Here is a 27,139-nt window from a genome sequence, read left to right as displayed (position 1 = left end):
CATGTGTGGTTGTTTATCTGTTTTACCCCAATATTATAATTTTCTTCCCCATTTATGTCACAATAAATAGCATCAGAAATTATGACTGAGTCAGTAAATAGAAAATTTGTCATTTAATGCAACATAATTGTGACTGAATTACAATTAATCTCATGGAAACAAATCACCAAACTGACAGACAGGATGTTTCATACAGGTATATATTACAATGTGCCTTGTTATATAATACAGTCAGGTTCTGTTTTTAATAAAAATAAGCACTGGAGGAGAAAGTGATACTTTTTTTTAAATTTTATTGTAAATTGGACATTATGCAAATTACTTTTGCGACTGATGACTTGTTAATTAAGCTTGTTAAGTGGTCACAGAACTCCCTGCACTGAGTGAGAGTTCAGACGATATCAAGTCAAAAGGTAGCCAGGAGTGCTGCAAGCTGGAGAGCGCACACACAGGACAAAGGGTGAGGGGGAAGTACCAGAATGAGAGAACAAGAACATTGAGTGGCTGACAGTGGTGGCTGCTTGTGCCAAATATATCAGTCAATGAACACAAAACTTCTTTTTTTTGGGTGGTGGTGGGGGCACGAGGGGTGTGGGGTGGGGAGTTGTTCGTTTCAGCCATAGTAACTGACTTCCTCTGTAAATGCAGACAAAAATTCTCCCAGAAATGAATTTGTTTTCACCATTATTGCAAATTCTAACAGATTTTCCAAACAAAAAGGTGTGGTCTCACTGATGCAATACTTACTGCACACATGATATTTTATTTCATAAGGGTGTTTATGCAAACAAGTGTCCACCCTGTGTCCTATGACTCGCAAAGTTTCCTCAAGATAGATTTTCCCAAATACGATCACAAATTCAGTATACAGGAGAGTGTCTGTATAAAATCAAAACAGTCATCCAATGTGTCATGTGACGTCTGTGAGACCAAACCTTTCTTTGCCCCCGTTTTCTCTAATTGTTTGTACAAAGACGATACAACTATCCAGTCATGCAACATTTTTTTGGATGGGGATGGAGGGGCTGGGGGCGGGGAGTGGGGATCTGACTGTTATCTTTGCGGTTTTTAAGCATTCTGCATCTCTTTGCCGATCTTGTAGCTCAAGATCTTGTTCCAGTCGATCTTGGTACGTGTCACAGGAAGCTGGCGGCGTAAGGCTTTGAAGGTAGTGTCCGACATGGTCTGGTAATTCTCGTTGATGGCCGTCTACAAGGAATGAAATAAGGATGAAGACAGAGAGGGGACTGGATTTAAAAAATAATAATAATACTCAAATAAATCTAAATTTTCCCCAGGTCTGAAGAAGTCTGTGTGGTGTAGGAAAATGGAGTTTTATAACCACATTAGGGTATTTCAGAGTTTTCTCCAGGCCTTGTTGTGAAAGTCCAGCTTTCTCTAAAAAATGTCCAGCTTCATCCAAGTGACTCAGCTTTCTATTCATTGTCACTCTAAAACTTGACTTCCTGTGCTGCGAGTTTGCGAACGTGTAAAATGTTTTCATTATCTCCTGACTTGAGTAACACAAACTCCTCACAACTAAAAGTAACAGATTATCACACAAAACTAAAGCCAAACAACAAAAGATTTTAGTGTGGCAGTAAGTGCTGGAGTCATAACTGTAAAATGTTTCTATCATTTGTGAGGACTTCTGATCTAAGGTGAAAGTTCAGGTTCAACGAAATCTCCTGACATACCTGATAGTCATTCTCTGCAGCCTCCATGATCTTAACAAACTCCTTTGCAGTTGCAGCCTCATTCTGAAAACATGACATTCTTTTGAAGAGGGGAGAGGACAAGGCATCCAACAAAAAAGAAACTTTAAAACCTACACTGCAACTACAGAGCAGAAAACCTCCCCTGGTAGCTGGTACCAGGTCAAAACTCAATTACTAACATAAAATTACAAATAATCACCCTAAATACATACAAATGTAAAAGTATGGGGAATGATCGTTGCAGCTTCTGCTTGGACTTCACAGAAATACTCACAGAAATTGACATGGACTCCTGAACCTCTTTGTGGCTCACCAGCTGGACATTTCCATCCTCATAGTAATGAACCTAGAAATACATATGGAAATATATAGTGTATTTCTAACCAAAATTTCTTCTGTGCCATGAAATGATTGGAGCTGTAAAAAAAAAAAAAATCAAAGAGCTGTGTGCCAACAAACAAATCTCAAGAGGTCTAACAAACCACTCCCCCCCCCCCCCCAAAAAAGGGGGGGGGGAGTGAAGGAAACGACAACAAAAACCAAGAACACAAAATTTTAGTACTGAGCTTATGGGAAAAAGTAGACAAGGGTGCAACAGAAATTAACTGAACTTTGTGATAAATAAACAAAACACGGTAAAAAAAAAAGAGAAAAAAGAAAGAAAGATGACAAAGGAAGAAAAAAGAAACTGAATTTGATTAAAGTCTACATGCAAATGTTGTCAGTAAACGTGAGTTTGAGTATGCGTGCTGACATGCATAACACAACACAGTGTGTCCGTTTTACATCAAAGATTGTTGTTCAGATAACATACCTGGATTTTCATGATTCCTGCCACTTGGGTGGTGGAAGGGGAGATGGTAAATTTCCATTCTGACCTCCAGCGTCCATTCCTAAACAACGAGAAGGAAAGATAAACACACTTCAGTCACTTTTACTTGACTCAGCTAACTGTCCAGTACATTGGCTCAACTGTCATCGCCTATACTGAAAAATAAACAGAAAAGGTATATGACTTTGTGTTTTTGGTCAACAACAGTGGCAATACAGATAGTAAGAAAGGTATTCACAGTATGAAGTATAGCATCACATTTAAAAACCAGTTAATGTGCGCCTTCATTTAAAGCAATGTAAGAGTTTCTTGAGTTAAGATGACATAGAAGAGTTTTGTTAAGATCCATAAAGATGTAACGTGTTACATCTTGTTCACAGAGTTGCTCTGTGTTATGTCAGTAAAAGCATTACTAATGATGGACCAACAGCTATTTACGTCAGTGAACCATCTCCTAATATGTAGTGAACAGACATGGAAATTAGTTTGGACACTCTACTGCCAATTTTCTTAATTTGACTAAAATTTGCATACTACATTGAAGTTCTGGCTTATTACAAAGTGCTCTGATCAAATATGCGGTCTTGAGGTCAGAACCGACCTCCCATCCAATTCGGCCAACTGGGTGACCCTTTGCAGGGTGAAAATCGCAGTGTCCAATTTTTCAATAAAACGCACTTCTATTTTAGTGTGGGGGTGCAAGCATTACAGAAGAGTGAAAAATGATATTTACAGATTTTGACAAATTTTTGAATCATTAAGTTCTAATATGTCTTTTTCATTAGATACAAAATCTCCATGTGAAAGTTTTGATCCTTTTCACTGTGATTTGCAAATCAAAAAATAAATAAATAAAATTTATTTCACTTTCAAACCATTACAGCAGTCACGTACAGTAGTTTTGGGATTACTACACCCAACACTTATAAGACCAATAAGACCCAGCAGCAAAGAGGATTGGTGCAGTTCTTATCCAATTAGATTAACCTGATCAAAATCAACAGAGTCTAACAGTCCAGAGTTATGTGCCAATTACTGCAATGTCCTTAAACACTTCAAGAAACATTTGAGGATTTCAATGGTTTTATTGTATTTAACATGTAGTTGTTGTTAAGGTTAAAAATCATCTGCCTAAATACTAGTATTGAAAAAAAAGATTCATCTGAAAGCAGAAAGGGAGGAGACACAAGAAATATCAGAAAATATAAGGGAGGGAAAATATCACACTAATGTTTTGACTGTTTTACACATACCAGAAGTTTTTTGGTTGAAACTGATGGCACTCAATGCACACGATGATAGTTTGATGTCCATCAATGGTTTTCGCATAAATCTGAAGTCAAAAGACAAAAAAGACACTTTCAGATTTCACATGCAACTCAAGGCCACTTTCACTGCTCAACGTGTGCAGAATTGACACCACACGGTGGTTTTATAGTCAAAACTTAAATTATATACCTGACCCTGTCATGGTACTTAGAGGATGTCATATATACACAACACATTTAATAAGTAGGACAACAGCTGTTTTGCAAAGTAAAAGACAGGCTTATCTAAATACTGGCCTGCTACTGCTTCCTGCTTGAAACTGATTAAATTTGACTGTACATGTTGTATTTGATCACTAATAACATTAGGCTACTTTTAGCTGCTAATTTGTTGCAAGGGATTAAAAAATAAAAATAAATAGATACCCTTCCTGTTCCAATCCCCAAGGGTTAAACGAATGTATAAAACAAAATATTAATCTTGAAATGCAAGTGGAAACAAAATGAAGGCCACTAAAGTTCTAATTTAATAGAAAACAGATCTCCGAATGAAGAGGATCACTATGCAAAGGCAAGAGATTTTGGTCCTAAAAGCTCTGGTTTATGTTTGTATTCTGAGCAGTTCTGTTGAATTGTGTGTGACTTTTAAATGTATCTGTTTTTATAAGCCTGTAGGAAAACACCAGAGAACAGTGAGCTTCAGTCCCAATTATCAGTCATCTATATTACACACAAGCCTCTGCTGTTAAGTTTAGAGCAATGTGTAATAGTTGTAACGTGTGTTTTGAACTCCAGAGTCAGATCCTGTGGGAGAACTCCCTCTTGCTTGATGTTTTCATAAACTAATAGCTTTAAACACACAATGAAAAAATGAACTTTCTGAGGTGAGCAGTTCAGTTATTCTGGTAACAGAGTGGGCTTGAACATACGGTGCAGACACCGCTCGGATAGTGCTCCTTGACATAGGCCCTGACAGCAGAGTCCAAGGCACTCCTCCAGCCTTCCAGGGAGCTGTCAACATCATGGGGCCGTGGGTCACTGGCCTCCTTCCTCAGGTGGTCAAACTTGAAGGAGATCTTATTCTTGGGGTCCAAGACCCTGCCATTCCCAAGATCACCATGCTCTGTGATTAAGACCTGAAATATAAAGCGGGGGGGGGGGGGGTAAAGGAATGAGAAAGAGAGCTGTGGGAAGGCCAAGAAATAGAAAATGAAAGAGCACTGGAAAAATAAGTAAAACATGTAAGAAAGAAAAATTAATAAATAATCCGACAAGAACATGTATGGAAAGAGAACAGCACAATAAAGAAGTAGAGCTGTGGTAAATTATCTAAGGAGACAGGAGAGATGAAGAGGAAACAAAAGGATGAAAAGAGGAGGACGGAGAACAATAGGAACCACAGGCATCATCAGCCTGAACTTTCCATCTTCTGCCTTTCACCTCAACACTTAGCTCAGTTAGCTGGGCACCAGACAGGGGAATTTCAGCCCAGCATATGGGAACAGAGGGACATGATGACATCTTTACATAAGACAGTGCAATCATTACTAAAGCCAACACAGCCACATTCATTCAGCAGTGTTCAACCTTCACACAAATGCACAGCAAGCAAACAGTGACATTTAAATAAAAGTGGCTATGTGATCCTGTTTTGCAGGAACTAAAGGAGAAGATTCAGACTTGTTTGATCTTTCATCCAATTTTATTTGTCTCTTTTAATGCCAATGATACAATTATACTATGTTTTGCATCACTTAAACCATAATATATTTGGAGGCTACCATCTCTCTTCTAACCCTGAAGTCCAAGAAAAGTGTCACTTTTTTATTTCTGATGATAGTCTTGGCTGGATGAGCTAAAGAAACAGATCTCTATAAAACTGTGCTTTTACATTACAGGAACGTCACACTTGTGACTGCCTGGTCCACATGGAAAAAGTTTATGAACTGAGTCACTCATTCTTCTGATGTGCATCAACTATAGCAGTATCTAACTGTGCGTTGGAGCTATAAAGTGACTAATGCCAAAAGTAATAAAAGTCCTGTTCTTTAGCTTCTGTATTGCTACCATAACCTCAGGGTCAAAAAGCAAAGCATGAGCTCACCTGTTCTTCGTAGCCCTCGATTTTCACGGGGGTAAACTGGTCCAAGTTGTACTGTGCAAATGCACTACGGAGAGAGATACCAAGTTAGTTAGATCGCAAACACAGGAGTCCCGCCTTGCTGGTTATTAAAACTTTTCAATCTTAATATATGTTGATTAACTTGTAACTATTCAGCATGTCCAGGTCTAGAACTCTTAGATGTAAACTGAATGGTTTCTTCTTGCTGTTAACGTGTTGGACAGGGGAGAAATGGTCAGGTGTAAAAACCTAAGCAACTAAAACTAGTCTGGTCTGTGAATCTCAAGTTGTATTCCTCTTTCATCTTCAGTTGTTGCAATTTTCCGTCTAACATCTGAAATTTTTTAATTGTGGAAATAGCACAAGGGAAGACTTACTGCGCTGCACCTTCCCTGAGCAGATTGTCATTGTTGAGCAGCAATCGCACATCTAAGAGGAAAAATTGTCATATTATTATTATTAATGGTGGCAGAAGAGGAAAGAATACCGGAACAGCAGATCATCTCCATGACACGCACACAAACACTAAAGTCACAGCTGCCAGCAGTCAGTGTTTGCAGCATCTATGCCAGGGGAGTGAAGCAGACATGGTAAATTAGCTCAGTGGAAAAGGCTATAATCACATAGAGATGAAAGGGGGAAAAGTTGCAACAGGGGACTGTTTTTAGTGTGTGCATATGAGTGTGTGTGGCTGACAGGCTGTGATAAGCGGTAAACAGACAACCCCAAAGGCGTTCCTCTGAGGTGACGACATGTACCGGGCCAGGATGAGTCGTTAACAAAGCCAAGACACACATACACACTGTCTCGAGGGGCACTACTGTGACAGTGTGGTGTCAACTCTGGTGCTGCAGGGCGAGACACATTTTGAGCAAAACATCACAGTCTCAATTTAATTTCCTGGTGGCCATAAAATCCAAATAATGGATTCTATTTTAGGTCCTCTGTATTAACTGAAACCAAAACTATTTTAGTGTGAGAAACCTACACAAAGACAAAAAACAGTGCTGCACTGACACAGTACTGTAATGTACATTAATGGTGTGTACATGACTTGCTCTCCAATGATGGTTGAACGGGTGGCCATGTATAGACTCCCTTTTGTACTATTTATTTCAATGTAGCCAGCTATACTGTATGTAAAAGGGTTAGGGCATACACAACAGAAACACAAATACAGCATTCTGTAACTCCTGAGCAGTTCACACTTCATTGATGCCTCCTGGCTCTGATGTTGACAAAAGCTGTCAGACTAAAAATAAAAACTTACTAAAACAAGTCTCTAATTGTTTACTTAGAACATAGTTGGCACGGCTTTAAACCATGTACCAAAGGCTGCTTTACGGTCTTGGAGCACCTGTGACCAAATCATTTCCTCTAGGACTGACAAAGTATTCCGATTTTTTTTGTATTTACACCAGGCAGTATTTTAAAAATGTCAGCACCGCTGACATTTTTGATATTTTTCCCAGCTAACCACAATTCCTCAAGAGGCGCTTGCTTTTTCCAGGGGGCCAGAGAATGAGAATATACGCTCAATGATTTGGCCACTTAAATAAAGGTGACTCATTACACCATCTGATGGTGCAAAATGGTATAATACCAAAGTACATCTAGGTTCTAACACAAGTTGAAGTTAATATCTCTTCAACAAAAGACACGGATGATAAAAAATGTAAACATTACCCATATAATTATTTATATCACATTTTCACTGTTTGCCTTTCATGTTTTCATTTCCCTCACTTTTACATTTAACAATAGTTTTTGTCAATACAGAGTTACTGGAAACTGTAACAAAACAGAATTTGCTGCAGACAGTCTCTTTATACATAAGTCAAGCTATTCAAATACACTTTTATGTATTTATGTTTGGTGATTGCAGACTCATACATTGCATTAAACTACAAGTTCTGAGCAATGTAATCATTGTTAATCTTATGAAAGAATATACAGAGGAACAAGAACAGAAAGCTCACCATTGAAAACTTCATTAAATTCTCCTGGTGGGGCGTGGATGACAAAGTTAGCCGCTATGCGCACCTAAAACCAAAGATAGAAGGCAGAGGTTACATGTCAGTGGTCTGATATAAACAGCAGAAATATCAGCGTGTTGCCTGCATTTTAAATAGGGGCTAAAATGTGACATTCATATTTAGCTCAAATTCACAGTGTAAACATGTGTACACAGTGCCACCAACAGAGGGTGTAACATGACTGTCTCACTGGTTTGGAGGGTGGAGTGAGGTTTTTCTGACATTTCAGTCTCCAGAATATCTGAGCAGCATCGAACAGTGTTTTTTTTTTTTAACCTCCTATACTTCTCTTCTTCTGCTATACCACAGCACTTCCTGTTTCCAGGTCACATGTCAAACTGACAGCCAGCTGACAGCCCCTCCCTCTCTTGCTTGCTTTACAACCATATAAGGAAATAAAAATGTGCTGAGCACTACTACACACACGGTCTCTTGCCCTACCCCTATACATTTCTACCTCACTCTATCATTGGCAGGGGACAGCAGCTCAGCCAGGTTCCCTCTCATCTCACAAGCTGGTATATCAGAGAAAGTGTGCATATGAGAGAGAATGTGTGTGCACGTGTGGGTCCTATGGGTTCTTATTAGTGAGTGTATATACACTACTGCTAGGCACTCACAGAGAGCAGCAGATAGATTTTTGCTAATGAGCAATGCTCAGAGAAAGGAAGGCACTTGGGAAACAACGTGTGTCTGTGTGTGTCTCTCTGTTATGCTGAGATCAAAGTTTATCTGCATTAGTCTAATCTGTCATGAGATCATCATGACCCAGTTACATTAAACAACAAAAAAATTCATGTGCATTTGAGCACATAACAGATAAACACAGTCTTTGCTAAACAGATGGCGGAAAACTGTTTGTGTGTGTTTATGACTTGAAATCCCTGCGGGAAGACTAATTTGCATTGGGTTTCCCTCATTACACTGGACGGCAGTGTAAACAGACTGCATCACTCACTCTCTCACTCACACTCACACACACACACACACACACACACACACACACACACACTTTTTCTAAGAACCAGGTTTACATGTTATTTAGTCTAGTTATATCAGCTAAGTAGAAAAACAAAGCCATCACATATCCATGTTCTTAATTGTATTAAAATGCAGTCACTGTCATCTAAAACAGGAGCACTTACAGGGTGAAACATGTAAGCACTGGATATGCGTGCGATTAGTTAAACTGGATGTTTATTTGTTGCTGCCCTTGCTAATCAGCAACAGAAATACCAGTCAGTTAAGCTAATTATTCATCCATTAAAGTACAAACCCAGTCAACTGCTGAGATGTCATAGGATCAGCAATGCATATAAGGCAAAAATTGCTTGTTATTCAAGACCAACAGGTGTTTTACCTCGAGACAGAATCATTTGCGCTACAAGGTTTGGAGGGGGATGAGTTGGGTTTCTTTAAAGCTGGAATTAGAGCTGAGCTGGACGCGTTTGTGGGGTTTCCAAAATATTTTAGGGAACTTAATTAAAAGAGCTGTCATGTTGCTGACTGGGCACTTATAATTTTAGCTACTGGACACTTCTCCTGTAGTTAAATCAGAATTGACCCAATTTTGAGTAGTAAATGTGTTTAGGGTGGATTTTTGATCTGCACTGCTGGAAGTACGACTATATTCACAGATTAATAATGAAAAAGCACACACACACACACACACACACACACACACACACACACACACATATTACTACCAAAGACAATCTGTAAGCACATTAACTAGTTCAAATATCTGACATCAAACTGAACTCCTTTCAGCCTGATCTGGTTTCAATAAAGTCTATTAATAGTGCTTAAGTTCAGCAGGAGCTGTAATTACAGCTGGACATTAGATATACCATCTCAGTGTCAGAAAAATTGTTATTCTACATTATTTTCATGTGGTGTCTTGCAGTTTTACTGTAATGTGATACGGTAATATCCATAAATCTTTGTGAATGTGTTATTCATGGTGACACACGGGGGCCAGTGGGCTTCCCAGTACGCCACTGACAAGAAGCAGGGAACACACACACACACACACACACACACACACACACCTGAATAGAAAACTATTTGAATATTTACTATAAAAACAGATTTCCAAGCACTCAACAGCTGAAACAGTACTTCAAGTAACACTGATTGCAGATAATTGAATCTTACTGTGTGAACTTAACACAATTAACTGTGAAGCACCTACAGCTAGTGAGAGGGATGGGGATGGTTTTACAATTAAATCATGCTAAAAACCACATTTTAAGGAAATGGAGATGAAAGTCTAAGACCAAGGGAGCATACTGTGGTTTAAAATGATTCACTAGCAGGAGAATGGAGACGCTCTATTAGTTTACAAGTAAAGGTATTGACTTTTAAAAGCTTGTTACATCACCTCTTTCTTCCTCCGAGTACCTCAAACTTGATTTACTATTGCACTGAGTCTCCACCACCCGAGCAACACTGCCTGCAGCGCATGTAGCAGAGCATCAAACATGCATAGCATGCAAGGCTCTGGTATGGTCACTAAGAGAATTTTTCAAGCTCAGTGCTGGCCTTTTGGGTTTATTTGGGTGGGGGGAAAACGTTGACATGGATACATTTTGTTCAGACAAGCAATAAGGATCTATTTATGAGTCATTTACCAAGTACCATGACAGATCACAATCATTTAAGAGCAGTTTAGCATGGTGGGTGATCTTCAAAGAACCATTGCATAGTTCCCAGTAAATGTTGACTACTACTTTTGCTTGAAATGCCCAACTCTACTACATACCAAACTTGAAACTGATTCTGCTTCTGAAATCAAACAAACAGTACCACAAACATAACCTCTTCAGGGCTCTAGAGTGCGACCAATTTGGTCGCATTTGCGACCAAATTTTTCAGTGGTGCGACTAAAAAAAAAAAAATTTGGTTGCACCTGTGCGACCAACTGTTCGGGTAGCAAAAAAAAAATCTGCAACCTTCCCTTTGGTCAACAACAGACACACATTATGCCCCTATCGTGGACTAAACCAATCAGAGATAGTAAGGGGCGGGACCTCTCTGATTGGCCGTGGTCCAGTTGAAAGTGCAGGTGGAAGTGGGAGGTGAGTAGCTTGAATAAAGCGATATCAATTCGTTAAATCCTGAATCGACTTTTAAATATAACTGTGTTTGGCCAGAAACGCCAGATTCTCAGATTAAAGGTCACAAAACCATTTCAACAACAACCAAACAGCAAATGAGAGCAGGTACACGGACTCCACACAAAGACGTAAACACAGAGCGGACCGACGCATCAGAATCAACTTTGTCTTTCTCGGGTGGCCCGTAGACGGACACGCTGTCGGAGCTCGGCGATTCTGCGTCGGGTCCGCTGTGATTACGTCTTTTTGCGCTGATTCTGAGCTGCAGGTTTTGTCTCTCTCCAACCAAAATTCGCCGAGCCAGCAGCAAAAGAAGCAGCAAACTGCGCTTCACATTTGATCAATGTCGTCATGAATTTTGCTGTTTTGCTTCCACGACTATTAAAATCACACTCCATGCACAGCTAGCTCTCTCTCTATACTTCAAGAACAGTTTCCCGTCTCCAATCTCTGTTTTCTGTATTATTCATTCGCTTATTACCCACCAGTCTACCGTTGTTTACAGCGCTGTCGGCTGCTGTCTTTTTCTTTTCTTTTTTTCACTTAAATGACCTCGGACAAGAAAGCCTATTTTTTCTGTTGTTCAATACTGAAGAAATTTAAACTTTATATGCAGAACATTGTAGAATATTTTTAAGGTTATCTGCTATAAAAAGCCAGACCAGGAAAATCTCCTTCATGTTTTTCTGTGTTTTATTCTCAGTTACTTTCACACAAAGGCACCTGCTGTGATGTTCACAATTCTGATGAAGTCAGTACTGATAAATGATCAGAATTATAATATTTCTGACTGAGGCTAAGTTGAATCGAATCGGGACTTTGAAAACCAGAATCGAATGGATTATAGAAATCAGTGATGATACCCAGCCCTAGTGAGCAGCCTAGGCACGACAGAGGTGGATGTAGCTGTAATAGGAAAAGAACTATTGCTAACTTTTCTGTTAAGTTAAGGCCTGATCCTTCTGAAATTCATAGCCAGTGCTCTGACACGGTGTCATCAATCTTTGAATGCTGAAAAAGCACAGTGTATCCAGAAAAACACATTATATTATATAAATTATTATAAAATTTGTGTGCGCCTAACTTTAAAAAGTTAGGCATACCGGTACGCCCATGGCAAAAAGTTAGTCTAGAGCCCTGCTCTTTGATCGAGGTAATTACGTATTGTAATTACCTTACACTTAACATTGCGTCAACAATAAAATTTTGTTGTAGACGCAATGTTAAGTGTTCTCTCAGTGCGTTACACCGGGGCACAGATATGCTGGGACACTTTAGGGCTCTGAGACCTATTTTCATCATTGAGCACTGACTGCTACTGTGCCACAATGGGCAGCACTCAAGTAAAAAAAATCTCTACAGGGAATTATATTAACAACTCCCAGGCATTAGTGCATGAACTCTGATACACTGCTGTGCAACTAGTTGAATTCATGCTAATTTATTGTATACCTTGTGCATATCTTGGCTTGGGGTATTCTGCTTATACCAAGTCACGTCAGGCTCAACTTAAATGCTGGTTTCCTTATTTTATTGTAAAATAAAATATAGCAATTAAATATTAGGGGTGCAACGATACACAAAATTCACGGTTCGGTTCGGTTCGATACTTTGGTGTCACGGTTCGATATTTTTTCGATACAAAAAAATGTTCATGCATTTTTAATTTGTCATTTATTAAAATTATAAATATATATTTTAACTCAAAAGTACAGTTTTTAAATTTAACCCTAACCCTTGTGCGCGTTTTTTATTTTGACAGCGAATGCGCACCTGCGGACCACTTATGTGCAGCCCTGGTTATTTAGCTCGTCATATTGCAGCCACAGAAATTCTTTTGTCCATGAAACCATAAAGCTGCACTTTCTTTTTGCCTTATAGTCTGATTTGTCATAACTTCTCCGTTTTGTGGTAAGCTTTTCTTTGGCTGTCACTTCTTCACCCCGACCTGTCTTATTTGGCTCAGCAGAACTAAAATATATATACTGCTGCTTTTACACACGGACTCACATAAGCTCAGCGATTCTCTGCGCGATCAACCTCTCACATGTTTAAGCTTGCTGCGGGAGATTTCACTTGTCATGTTTGCATAGTAAGCTAACGATTAATAAGACGATGTCAGAGGAATTGGTGCACAAATTATCATCACTCACAGATCAGTACTGTCGCTCTCTATACACAGTTCGCACGATTGCAAAGTGAAAGCAAAAAAACAAGCGCAAATTCAAACGCGATTTCAATATGCCCCAGGACGTCGGGCTAGCGATATTGCGAGCCCTGTATCTGATTGAGGAATCACTCATCTTTGGAAAAGAGAGTTTATTACAGAGAAATGTCTCTTTCCAAAATAAAAGCTATACTATCCGCTTCTTCTGGGCTATATTCTCAGCAGCATAAGGAGAATCATGTGCTAACAGCTGTCTAAATGACTCAGCTAAAGTTAGTAGCATGCTTGTTGTTTTTGTCTTTGCACTAGGATGATGTCGGCGTAAATGTGCAGTCATATTCGTTGTGTTCCCACTAGTGCTTTCAGGTTAATCTCGTTGAAATGACCTTAACGCCACAACACGGCAAATCTCCGTTAACGAGCTACCGCCGATCGCCCCGTGCATGGGGCTAGACGGCCAACACGTTAACGAGCTAACTGCGCTAACACACTAGTTCCCACCCATGTAATTAAGCATTGCGTGGCACATCCAACATACTGTTTTACTTTAGTCCATGACTCGCTTACCTTCAGGGTCATACGTCACATGAAAACCAAAATAATTCCAAACGCCAGATCTGAATGAGAGTGGGGGAGGTCCATCTTGCAAGGAGAGCTTAACTTCTGTCTTGCTAGCTTGCCCTGCGCTCTTCCTTCTGACGATGCTGTCTGTGTTGAGCGCTCAGTGGATCTGCGCTCGACAGTGCAGCCTAGGCGGAGTAGTCGAACGCAGATTCACTGAGCGCTCAACACAGACAGCATCGTCAGAAGGAAAGTTGATAAAATAAATTACAAATGTTGTATTGTTCGATACATATGCGTACCGAACCGAAAGCACTGTATCGAACGGCTCAATATCGATACGAATATCGTTGCACCCCTATTAAATATGTCTAATAATATAAATGTAATGATTTATTAGTAGAATAATAAGTGACAGACACAAGATAAATAAAATAATTGATAAAGTATATGGGTGTTGTTTATCTAATTTCTTTGCACCAGTGACAGTCATACTGCAAACTGTTGTCATTCACAGTTGCACCTGAACCAAGGTTCTTGTAGATTGTACCCTATTTAATGTCTGTGACCAGACACAATAAGTTAAAATAAATGAGTTTCCAAGTAGAGGGAAAAGCCAAAGCACCATCTACTCTGAGCTTAAGTCATATCAATGCATTTCACAACAGTTTCTGATTAAGTGAAATACTTATGCAAGCATTAAAAAAGAAAAAAAAACTGTTAGTGTAAGAGGTGTGAAATACAAATGCGGTCGCTCTGCTTTGACCCAACTCTGTGCTACATTAGCTAAACCACTAGCTGCTGCATGGTGACATAAACTCAAACAACACAGAACTGAAAATAAATAGATCAGCCCATTACCACAGATACCCGTTCCATCTTTTTGAGTTAAATAAATGTTGGATCAGTGCATCCCTATTATTACATATCTCCACAGCTTAGGATAAATCACTTTCTAATTCATATCCAACTTTTTAATGCTTACTGCAGTTAAAAGAAAAAAGCAGCATGATTGGATCACAGTCTGATTACAACCCAAACTTTTTTTCAGTGCAAAAAAGGGCTTTTTAAAATACTCCTTAACAGTTTTATCACTTATCTTTCTAATGGCTCTTAGAGGGTGCAGCATGAGAAGCTGTTGTACAGGCACAAGCTAACCAAAAAGCTGGAACAATAATACTGGAGCTTCTCATACACACAAAGAATGAGGAGCACAGGCACCCCCTGTGGTGTGGGATTCTTGTGTCTTTGTACTCTCTTGGTCCAGACACCAGCTGGTGTCCTTTCTTTCAACTTGCTCACTGTATATTCATCCTCATAATACCACCCAACAACCCCGCTTTTTTACAACAGACACTCTCATCCTGCACCCTCTTAGTAAGAGCCTTTTCTTTAATCCCAAATGACACCCACTAACATTGAAACCACACTTGTCCTAATCATTATCACGCAATTCCAGATGCATTAAACTAATGACAATAACATAGAAAAGCAGGAATAAACTGTGGCAATATATTTACCAATGCCTTTTTTAAGCTCTACAGTGTCCGTGAATTTGATTCCCTTACTTGGCATGCAGCCATTTCAATATCCCAGATTTAAAAGGAAAAGAAATCTGTGGCGCTTTAAATGCTACAGAACAGACAACCCAATCTGTCAGGGGCAAATGCTGGGGGCCTGGATGATCAAAATTTATGGATAATGAGAACACAGCAGGATGCAAGAAAGATGAGGAAGACTGTCAGGTAGCCGCAGGCTAAACAGAAATGTCCCACTGCTGATCAAAATAAGAAGGTGGTGGCTGGTCGACACAAGATTAGGCTGAACCAACAAGACCTAACATCTGTGATGATGGAGATAAATACTATCAGAGGCAGACAGGCAAGAGATTATGACTTTTTAAAGTAATTATGATGTATGTGAATTATGAACTATGTGCTCTCTTTTTCATATCTGTCACCTGCTCTAGTCCTTTTGTTCAGGGTTACACTACTGACTTTCATTCATTCACATTCATTGCATTACAAGAAATGCAGTTTTAAAAAAATCTTAGTTAACTCTTAATCCATTAAATTTGAAAACAATGAAATCATTTTTTTATCTCCACTAATGAATGTGAAAGTTTTCCTTTCTTCCCACTGGTGCCTTTCACAGCATTTCTTTGGACTTCATCCATCACCTGTGCTAGAAAATTGCAACCCTGATGGCAAACTAAAAGTGTACATCATTAAAGGCATCTACACCCTCACTTTTTTTCTTTTTTCTTTCCTTTATAAAAAAAATACAGTGGGGCAAAAAAGTATTTAGTCAGCCACCGATTGTGCAAGTTCCCCCACCTAAAATGATGACAGAGGTAATTTGCACCAGAGGTACACTTCAACTGTGAGAGACAGAATGTGAAAAAAAAAAATCCATGAATCCACATGGTAGGATTTGTAAAGAATTTATTCGTAAATTAGGTTGGAAAATAAGTATTTGGTCACCTCAAACAAGGAAAATCTCTGGCTCTCACAGACCTGTAACGTCTTCTGTAAGAAGCTTTTCTGTCCCCCACTCGTTACCTGTATGAATGGCACCTGTTTGAACTCATCATCTGTATAAAAGACACCTGTCCACAGCCTCAAACAGTCAGACTCCAAACTCCGCCATGGCCAAGACCAAAGAGCTTTCGAAGGACACCAGGAAAAGTATTGTAGACCTGCACCAGACTGGGAAGAGTGAATCTACAATAGGCAAGCAGCTTGGTGTGAAAAAATCAACTGTGGGAGCAATCATCAGAAAATGGAAGACATACAAGACCACTGATAATCTCCCTCGATCTGGGGCTCCACGCAAGATCTCATCCCGTGGGGTCAAAATGATCATGAGAACGGTGAGCAAAGATCCCAGAACCACACGGGGGGACCTGGTGAATGACCTGCAGAGAGCTGGGACCAAAGTAACAAAGGTCACCATCAGTAACACACTACAATGGCAGGGAATCAAATCCCGCAGTGCCAGACGTGTTCCGCTGCTGAAGCCAGTGCATGTCCAGGCCCGTCTGAAGTTTGCCAGAGAGCACATGGATGATACAGCAGAGGATTGGGAGAATGTCATGTGGTCAGATGAAACCAAAGTAGAACTTTTTGGTATAAACTCAACTCGTCGTGTTTGGAGGAAGAAGAATACTGAGTTGCATCCCAAGAACACCATACCTACTGTGAAGCATGGGGGTGGAAACATCATGCTATGGGGCTGTTTTTCTGCCAAGGGGACAGGACGACTGATCCGTGTTAAGGACAGAATGAATGGGGCCATGTATCGTGAGATTTTGAGCCAAAACCTCCTTCCATCAGTGAGAACTTTGAAGATGAAACGAGGCTGGGTCTTCCAACATGACAATGATCCAAAACACACCGCCCGGGCAGCAAAGGAGTGGCTCCGTAAGAAGCATTTGAAAGTCCTGGAGTGGCCTAGCCAGTCTCCAGACCTCAACCCCATAGAAAATCTGTGGCGGGAGTTGAAAGTCCGTGTTGCTCGGCGACAGCCCCAAAACATCACTGCTCTCGAGAAGATCTGCATGGAGGAATGGGCCAAAATACCAGCTACTGTGTGTGCAAACCTGGTAAAGACCTATAGTAAACGTTTGACCTCTGTTATTGCCAACAAAGGTTATGTTACAAAGTATTGAGTTGTATTTTTGTTATTGACCAAATACTTATTTTCCACCCTGATTTACGAATAAATTCTTTACAAATCCTACCATGTGGATTCATGGATTTTTTTTTTCACATTCTGTCTCTCACAGTTGAAGTGTACCTCTGGTGCAAATTACTGACCTCTGTCATCATTTTAGGTGGGGGAACTTGCACAATCGGTGGCTGACTAAATACTTTTTTGCCCCACTGTACATATGATGAATACTATGGCAAGAAGCAAACTTCTGGTCGCAGTTAGCGAGTAAACCTTTAACTGTACTAATAGTGAATAGGCAGCTTTGTCTACTGCAGATTATGTCACCTTTGCTCACAACAGGAATAGGATCATTTTACTCCAAGTAGCCAACTATGTGACACATTTAGTACCAGCAGCTTGCATTACAACTTCCAGACAGCAGACCTACCAGGGTAAAGCTACTCCTTTCTGTATAGCTGCCTTAACCAGTTTGATGTGAGACAACGGTATAAATGTGAAGCCACACAACTATACATGAGTTCTCTTTCCACATCTCCACATTCATTCTGCTACAGCCACATACAGACAGGACTCCTGAATTTGTCTGTTAAAAATGGAAAAACCACCAAGTTCTGGCCGTTAGTTATGTATTCCCCATGGTCTAAGACAGCTGTTCAAAGCCAAGCTCAGGGACACATCTGGGACTGTTGGGACTTTCAAATGAAATGAAGGGTGATTTATTTTCACTCTTAGTTTATTGATGATAATGACCTTATTTAAGGTTTCTTTATAGCTCTTTTTACTCAAGTTTGGAAAAACAAAAGAACAAACAAACAACAACAACAACAAAAAAACCCCAAATGAGTTACTGTGATCTCAAGAGAAAATCTGAGTAATGCATCTCCCAGAAGAGGAAGAACTCTGCAAGCATCTTGTTCTCTGTAATTTATTGTAAAATGTAAATTACTGTAATATCTAAATATTTTCTGACACAGTTTTTTCTGCCATTCTAATCTTTATTGAGATCCAGCCAGACAAATGCCCCCCAAATGTTTCATTCGATTTTTGTGGTGCTCCTTTCACATTTATGGTCGCATCACCATCAAAACATAAATCTGCATTGTTATTCATCCTCTATGGCTCCCATCAGTCTGGATCATCATCCTGCTTCAAGGAGTGCTGTGTCCCTTTAGTGGGCAAAAGGGGGAACTATAACATTTGCTTAGCTTCTTTGTTTGCTTTTGCTCACCAGCACGGGTGCGTCATGTGTACTTGCTGACAACTGAAACACTTGTAAACCTCAAAAAAAAAAAAAAAAAAAACACCAACAGCTATTTTCACAGTGTATAAAGCTATTTCTTCCCAACTTACAAGAGGAAGAACTAAATACCGAAACTCAAAAATGCTGAAACTACCATGTGATGCTTTCAACTATTGAGTGATTGTATCCGATTAATACTTCCAGTTACTCCTCAACTCTAACCCCCAAAAATTCAGCTGGTCCCAGCTTCTCAAGTGTACTGATCTGCTTTCCATTATCATATTTTAATAGAAACTGAATATCTTGGACTACTAATTGAACAAAAAAGGGTCAATGAACAAAATATAATAAAAACTTTGCAACCCTATATAAATGGCATTCGACAGTACTGCCTCAGCTGTGAAGTTTGTCACAGCCGATTATACAGCTTAATTCTCTTTCTTGAAACAGGAACCAAAGCACCGAAAGTCAGACTACTCTTACAAATATCTTTTCCATTTACCATAGTCCTACGACAAAGTCAAGGTAAGTACATGTTATTAGGTAAACGGGTTGGCTGGCCTGTGAATTAATTTACTGTGTACTAGATCGTCATCCTAACTGCTGTTAAAAAATAAAAATAATAATATGTCGAACAACTTGATTGGCTGGCCACATGGGTCCCCAACAGCACAAATCACTTGAGAAAAAAAACATGATAACTAATTTTTTTTCTTATCTTTTCTTTTGAAACCAGTGTTTATAGCAACAACTTTATAACAGCAAAACCTACCGCATGCACAAAGGAGTCTAACATGTAAAGCTTCAGTCACCAATTGTTTTGTTAATTCAAACTATTAATTTGAAAAATAAACCTGCTAATAATTCATACTGTTATTAAAGATTAAGCACTATATGAAAGTAATTAAATGAGCTTTTTTCCTGTACTGATAGAAGTCTGATTTACTAGCCAGGGGTTGAGTGAGGATGTTGTGTTGAGCAATAAGCAAAACCATAAAGTTGACTGATCATAGAGTTGACTGCTTTTTTTTTTAACACTTAAGACACCCAGACACTTAAACTCAGGCAACAGAACTGACTGCTAACAGATTGTGCAACCACAGTTTCCTGTAATACTGTGTGTTCTTTCTGTACTGATATCAGGAAGCTTGCAGGCTGGTGCCCAAATGACTCAAGAAGTCTCACAGCAGTGCTTGGTAACTGTGGAAGAGATGACTCTTCTTGCTGTTAAATCATTTACAAATGGCAGAGTCTCTTTATTAATTTTCAAACAGGGAGCTCCAGCTTTTTTCCTTTTTCTTTTTTATGAATACCAAAATGAGGCTAACGGCCACAACACAAGCAGGACAGAAATTCTTCAATCTCCAGGGAGACATTTAACAAGTATTTTCCCAGAGCAAAACTCCAAATTCTTTACTGTATATGACAAAGTTCCAGACCTATCAAAAATAATACTGCAACTCCTTCCACCACAACTTAAAACAGTCATCTCACTAACATCACATCAGAGTAAGTGCGGAGTCCCACAAAAGCAAATAGGGAGATTTCTCACTTACGAGTTTGGAAAGTACCATTGGTTGTCACTTTTACTCACTGTTAGAGTTTCTGGCAGGTCACCAACACTCACGTGGATGAGTTGCTTTTATTCAACAAATCATGACTGGACAGTAAAAGGGATATACACACTAAATCATAAATTATAGAAACTATTCCCCACTGTCACTGTGTCAAGCAGAAGAAAATGTTCATTTCCTCCCTCAAGTTTTTTTCCCCTCAGTGTTTTACAAAACAGGGCTAAGGGCCCAGAGCAGATGGCTGACTGCTCGGAGCGAATGCACCGGAGACGGCCCTTTAAAGTACACTACGATTTTAATGGAACGCACCCACCATGAATAGATGCATAATGCATCTTGGCCTCATACCACTTGTATTCGGAGAAGGAAATGAGCAATTTCCCCCCAGGTAAACACTGCATAACACTGGTTTCGTGTCTGGTGTCACTACCAGTCAGCCTGGCATGAAGCCAATCATCATTCTTTCAGCTCTGCAAAAATCAAACTGTCTGGTCAAAATATGAAAGTGGCTTAACAATTGTCAAAACCAGTGTGGTTACAAGATTAAAGGAGCTCCCATCCTCTTCGCAAAACCAAAATCCAATGCTGTCAATGAGTTTACCACAGCTTCATGTTGTGTGAACACACCTGAAAAAAAAACAAAACATTTCGGGTGGTCCTGAAATGTAATGTAGTACATGGCCAAAGAAAAAGAAAAAACAAAACAAAACCATACAGTCACTTATAAATTCGAAGCTTGGTTAATGGCAGATGCTTGTGAGTTGTAAAGTGTAACACATTTATACAAATGCAGCTGCTAAATTGCTAAAAAGAACTCTGGAAACTTTTATAGTTTGATGTGGAACAGGGCAAAATGAAACAAACCCTTCTTCTGTTCTTACTCTGAACAGTGTGTTACGTAACTCACAGGATGGAAACAGAAGAGTTATTAAAGATTTATTTTTAATGGCTAACTGCGATATTAACAAGGTTAATGGGAAGAACTACATGTTTATGAGGAGAGCCTTAACACAGGTTACCAGTTACACATTTATATACACCGTTCTGTATGTTAACCTCCAACTATGGCTTCTTCGTACTATCTATTCATTGCTGAGGCATTTATGCATTTAAATCGTGAAGTCCGGCAAGTAAATAAACACTAGAAACAATGTTAAATACATTTTAAATGTTTACAATAAACATTTGCAAACTTTTATAGTTTAATACCTTACAATATAATAAATAAATTATAAGGCTGACAATTAATTAATAAATACCCTGCATAAAAGTTGCCATATTAATTTGCTCGTCGCTAACTGCTGACTTTGTTAACAAAGCCTATAATGAATATAGCGACGAAAAAATGCATTTAGCAGTCCAACAAGGATTCGTGCAAACCCCTTAGCTGAGGCACACGTCCTGTCAGCTATGCATGTCCTCTTATAAGGAAATGAGAAAAACCTGCAGCACTCTTGCATGGGCGTCACTGGTGTAAATCCTGCTTAAATTATGAGTCAGTTTTCTGCTACAGTTTTAGAAACAACACTGGTTGCTATGAGGCTTTCACAGCGGTAGAAACAGACTTTCAAACGACAGGACAGAATATAAAAGCAGTTTTTAATTTCTAGCATATCCTTCAGGGGATCTCGTAGTTCCCTCACCTTTCTCTGCTACTTCTTAGAGGGGCGAGAGTTATCAAACTAGCTAGACTATAGCATACGGTTGCTGATTTTACAGTTTGCTCTTCATAAAATGACCCGGCACTCTACCGCTTCCAATATTTTAACTTCTAAAGACAGAAAAGGGGCACCCAACAGGCGAAAGGGCGTGTTAGTAAGTCTGGCTGTCTGTTAGCAGGCTGCGGCTATGCTACCCTAACTAACCTAGCTAGCGGATCCATGGTGCATGAAAACTTCCATAACACAAGTAAGCAGAGACCCGTGAGTGAAATGGCATGTCCACCGGGTGAAAAGAGAACGGGTGGTGAGCATAGGTGAGTGTATAAGACGTTCACGGTTCCTATTTTGAGTCAGGACCGTACAAGGAGCCTCCGTTTGAAATTCGCAAATGAGCGGAAGTTGAGCTAAAAATAAGAGCAGAAGCAGCAGAGGTTGTGCTGAGGCCTGGGTTTTCCCCAAATTTCATAATGCCGGTCGACGCCAGGATGCACCGAGAGCCAGGACCATATGCAACTCAGATTTTGGATGTTACCGTTTCACGCTGTGAGGTTTAACCTAGAATTAAATCGGCATCTTACCTTTTCCTCGTCGGATAGCTGCTCCTCATGATCCGCCATCTTTTCTTCCGGCACCACCAGCTTGTCAGAGCCCAGTGACGTCACGGGATGGGTGGTTCCCACGTCGGTTCGGTTTTGATTGATGCTCCGTCGAAGTTTGCTGTACTGACTGTGAAAGAGGAAGCTCCAAGCCACTGCTTAGTTCAGTGGTTAATTCCAAAAAAGGTTTCAACTCAGAGTGAACTAATTCACTATCAATTTGCAAACGTACTCTACATAACTCTTAAATTATATGATATTTGCAATATTTTTACTACTCATTCAAATAATACATACTGTTTCTGGGGCTCAATAGCATATTAAAGTTTTTAATGCTGTAGAGTGAGTATATCTGAGGCTCTTTTCAGCAACCACACCACCAAGGTCTCCACCTTGACCCACAAAGGACTAGACCCCAATAGGAGTAATTCATTGGGGCAGAATCCAGCCGAGTCCCATGGTCGACATAACCATCATCTTCCCCGGGCCTGAGTGGAGGGTGGGATTCCTGGCATCCTCATCTGGGAAAGGGTTTTGGGGTCCTGGTTCTCATCACATTTGGCTAGTTATCACATAGCATGGCCCAGAGTAGAACTGCTGCTCATCCACAGTGAAAGGAGCCAGCTGACAGAGTTTGGGCATCAGGACTACTGTTTCAGGTACAGTATATCCAGATGGGAGACACAGGGGACCTCGTGTCTCTCAGCTTACCTGGCAAAACCTCTCTCTCCCCCAAGAAGAGCTGGAGGTAGCTTGCTGGGCATCTCTGCTCATACTATTGCCTCTGCAACAGCATGAGCAGAGATGATAAGTGGCAGAACATGGATGGATGGATATTTGCTTTATATTTGCAGAAGCCAGTAAATATTAAGTTGTATTAAAAGAACATATTTGAGAACATATTTGTGTTTTTTTCATGTACACAGAGGACTAATTTCTTTAGTGGGCAAAAAACCCGGTAACAGAGAGGGAAGGACTCTGCTTGTAACTGTGGGACTGTGGAGTTCAGCCTTAATATTACAGTTTAAGGTAAACTAATAATGTTGATGATTACACTGATTTAGAAATCCCCAATGATTACAAAGAGATTCTGTCACACTGTGTATGCTGCACATTTCCCCACTAGATGGTGTGCTAACACTGTTCTTTAAAGTTTACAAAGTCGCTCTCTGAATCATCTGCTTGCACATGGAACGCAAACAAAGATAATGTTACTTATTACAGAACCCCCAGGGAAACACAGGCAGGGTCTGAAAGTGACAGAAACACAGAGGTCTGTTTAATGTTACTACGGAAACTTGAATCATTCTTATATCATTTGGTTGCTTAAATAATTGAGTGTACTCGTCAAACAATAGAAACCTTTATAAATTCGTCTTTGTGTTTTCTTTTAGTCACTGAAGTCTTGATCATTGAATCTTCCCATTCTATGTAATAATTTATTTGGGACCACACAAACCTACTACCAGTGTGAGGTTTTTTAAGGACAGTAATAACTTAGACATCCTCTGTAATTAACCCGAGCAGTCATTACCAAATTGGGGGAAAGAAAGATCACATTAGCATCACCATAAGAACAAGATGTGACCATGAAATAAATAGTTTACCTTGTGGGGACATTATTTTGGTCCCCAGATGGAAACAGAGTAAAAATGACTCTCATCAACAGAATGTAATCATACATTCATCTGCACACACACACACACACACACACACACACACACACACACACACACACACACACACACACTTAAACATATGGATGCCATTTGTATCAAGAAATAAGATGTACAACATCTGGCAGTTGTGGGGAAGTTATTACTTTTAAATTATAAAGCTTCAACCTGTTAGCAATTCATCGAGTCAGTATTTTTGGAAACTGCAGCTAAAGTTGGATGTTATCAGTATTTTATATCAAACTGAAACACTATTCATCTATTTACTTCAGTTACAGAGTACTTTAATGGGCCAACATTTCTAGCTAATCTAATCAGCTGTCCTAAATACTGAAAGTAACTTTTAGCAGAGGTGAATCTCCTAAAGTTGCACTATTTTGGAGCACAGACTGTGACCTAAGCACAAGACAGTGCTGTGTAAAACAGTAACTTATTTTGATTGAAAGCTATCCACGTCTGCTGTAAGGTAACTGAAATGTCTGTGGCTCCACACAACAATTTTTTTAAAGATATGATTTTATAATAAAATCGTTGCTCAGATGTGCACTTAGAGCTCCTGCTAAGTCTCTGAATTTGAGCTTTGCACGAAATTGCTGCCTAACAGCTAAGTTCTCATCTTTTCTCTCTACCTCCAAACTGTAATTTATCTGTCTGTTGAAAAGATTGAGTGTTCATGCCAACATTGCTGCTCTCTGTTTGTTTAGGTGGGGTCACTTTGGTATTCAAGTTGAAACTGTATTCTGACACTATTATAGAGCAACAGCGGTGACTTGATAATGGTAATCCATGTCTTTCAACAAGCCTGAGTTTGTCCATCCCTTATGCTCCCTCATCCATGACTCCACTGTAAGAGAACAGTAATGTTCTCTAATGCACATTACTATATCTGCCATCAATCATCAGCAGCCCTCAGTTTCACTCTAAAACCATGACTTTTTTTGTTTGATTAATTTCTTTATTTGTTTTTTAAAATTCATTTTATGCAAAACCCTCAAAAAAGAGTTTTGCGACTTATATTTACAAACGTAACTTATGGATGACTGCTATAATCAGTAAGTCAGTATCTTCTTCCAATAAGGCCTTGTCATCAGGACAAGTGGCTCAATAATTGTGCAGGATCATACTGGGAGCTTTTAAAAACCCTGTAATCTGCACAGGAGTTGAATGGCCTGCAGTGCAGCCATTGTGTCGACACTGGAGCTACTCATCACCTCCGGGGACCAAAGGGAGCACTGAGAACACAGTTTCTCTGCATGTGAAAAGAAGGCTGCTTTATGAATCACCCCAGTCACTGGTTAGTCACCTTAGATACTCATTACACTGTTCACATTTAGACAATAGCCACCCAGAAGAGTCAAAAACGGTGAGGCATTAGATGTACTGAAGGATGAACCGTTGTATAAAAAAGAAGCACAACTTTTGTGTACAAGTATCATTTTGGTTATACCATGCTGAGTGATGGTGTCCCTCTCCATTCTCTTGCCATCTTAATATCAATGTGAAAAATGCTCTCTTGGCAGGTCATCAAAGAGCTGCAGACTGTATTTCTGCACCTCCTGACAGTATCTAGTACTCTGTTTTCGTGCCAGTTCAAAAGCTGCTGTGTTGAAATGAGGACAGCAGCAGCACAGATGGATGAGAGTGTGCACTGCTGAACTAAAACTGAGGCTTAATCCTGAAGGTTAGAGACCTCTGGGTGAAATGAGGATATGGTTTTTGGCAAATATTAAAAAAACAAAACACATATATGCAAACTGCTTTTTTGTGCACACTGAATGGGGGTGGCATTTTTTTTCTTTTTCTTTTTCGTTGTTATTCCGCTAGTGGACCCAAATATCTCAACAACAGTCAGGTGAATTCTTGTTCCCCACCAGACTAATCTAATGACTATTTCCACATGAGGTTGATTTCAAGGTTCAAGGTTCTTTATTTGTCACATGCATAGTTATACAAGTATAACACACAGTGAAATGTAGCCTGACACGCTCCTCGACATGTGCAAAAATTGGGGGGGCTGTAGAGGAAGAACATTATATATATACATATATATATATATATATATATATATATATATATAGTATATAATATGTTATGTTTTAGTGATCTGTCTCAACAGCTGTTTGACTGATTGCCTGAAAGTTGTTTTTTGACATGTGGTAGCCTGAAGAAAAATCTCAAAAGACTTGTTTGGTAATCACTTGACTCCTCACCCATTGCAGTTATAACAGCTTCGACTCTTCTGGGGCTGCTTTCCACAAAACTTTGGCGTGTGTTCATGGGAATGTCTGACCATTTTTCTAGAAGCACATTTGTGAGGTCACCCACTGATGTTGGATGAGAAGGCCTGGCTCACAGTCTCTACTCTAATTAATCCCAAAGATGTTCTGTCAGGTTGAGGTCAGGACTCTGTGCAGGTCAGTCAAGTTCTTCTGCACCAAACTTGCTCATCCGTGTCTTTATGGACCTTTCCTTGTGCACAGGTGTGTAGTCATGTTCGAACAGGAAGGGGCCATCCCCAGACCTTTCCCAAAAAGTTTCAATTGAACTAAGAGGCTGAACTCAACTGAAAAACAACCACACACCAAAATCCCCCCTCCACCATACTTTACACTTGACATAATGCAGTCAGATAAGTACTGTTCTCCTAGCAACCGCCAAACTTAGACTCATCCATCAGACTGCCAGAAGGAGAAGTGTGGTTTGTCACTCCAGAGAATACGTCTTCACTGCTCAAGAGTCCAGCATGCTTTACATCACAGCACCTGACGCTTTGGATCACGCTTGGTGATGTAAAGTTTCAATGGGGCTGCTTGGCCACTGAAACCTATTCCATGCAGGTCTCTGTGCATTGTTCTTAATCTGACAGATAAGGTTTGGAGGTCTGAAGTTATTGA

At 39.7% G+C, this 27,139-nt stretch overlaps 1 protein-coding gene across 1 annotated transcript; it reads right to left on the bottom strand.

The window, feature by feature from the left end:
• Positions 1 to 98: 98 nt before the first annotated feature.
• Positions 99 to 22,691, bottom strand: LOC146570176 (F-actin-capping protein subunit alpha-2). Its single transcript, XM_085283041.1, has 10 exons — positions 22,552 to 22,691; positions 7,920 to 7,983; positions 6,318 to 6,369; positions 5,923 to 5,986; positions 4,748 to 4,954; positions 3,804 to 3,883; positions 2,533 to 2,611; positions 1,993 to 2,064; positions 1,698 to 1,760; positions 99 to 1,209 (listed from the first exon to the last, which is right to left on the bottom strand). The coding sequence occupies exons 1-10, from the start codon at positions 22,588 to 22,590 to the stop codon at positions 1,069 to 1,071; spliced, it is 861 nt and encodes a 286-aa protein (XP_085139167.1). The 5' UTR covers positions 22,591 to 22,691; the 3' UTR covers positions 99 to 1,068.
• Between the last annotated feature and the right edge of the window lie 4,448 nt (positions 22,692 to 27,139).

The sequence above is a fragment of the Mchenga conophoros genome, linkage group LG7 (genome assembly GCF_057382185.1).
Source record: "Mchenga conophoros isolate Kocher_MC1m ecotype Shallow Benthic linkage group LG7, M_conophoros_male_GT1.1, whole genome shotgun sequence".
Taxonomy (NCBI): domain Eukaryota; kingdom Metazoa; phylum Chordata; class Actinopteri; order Cichliformes; family Cichlidae; genus Mchenga; species Mchenga conophoros.
This window is presented reverse-complemented; position numbering and strand designations above follow the sequence as displayed.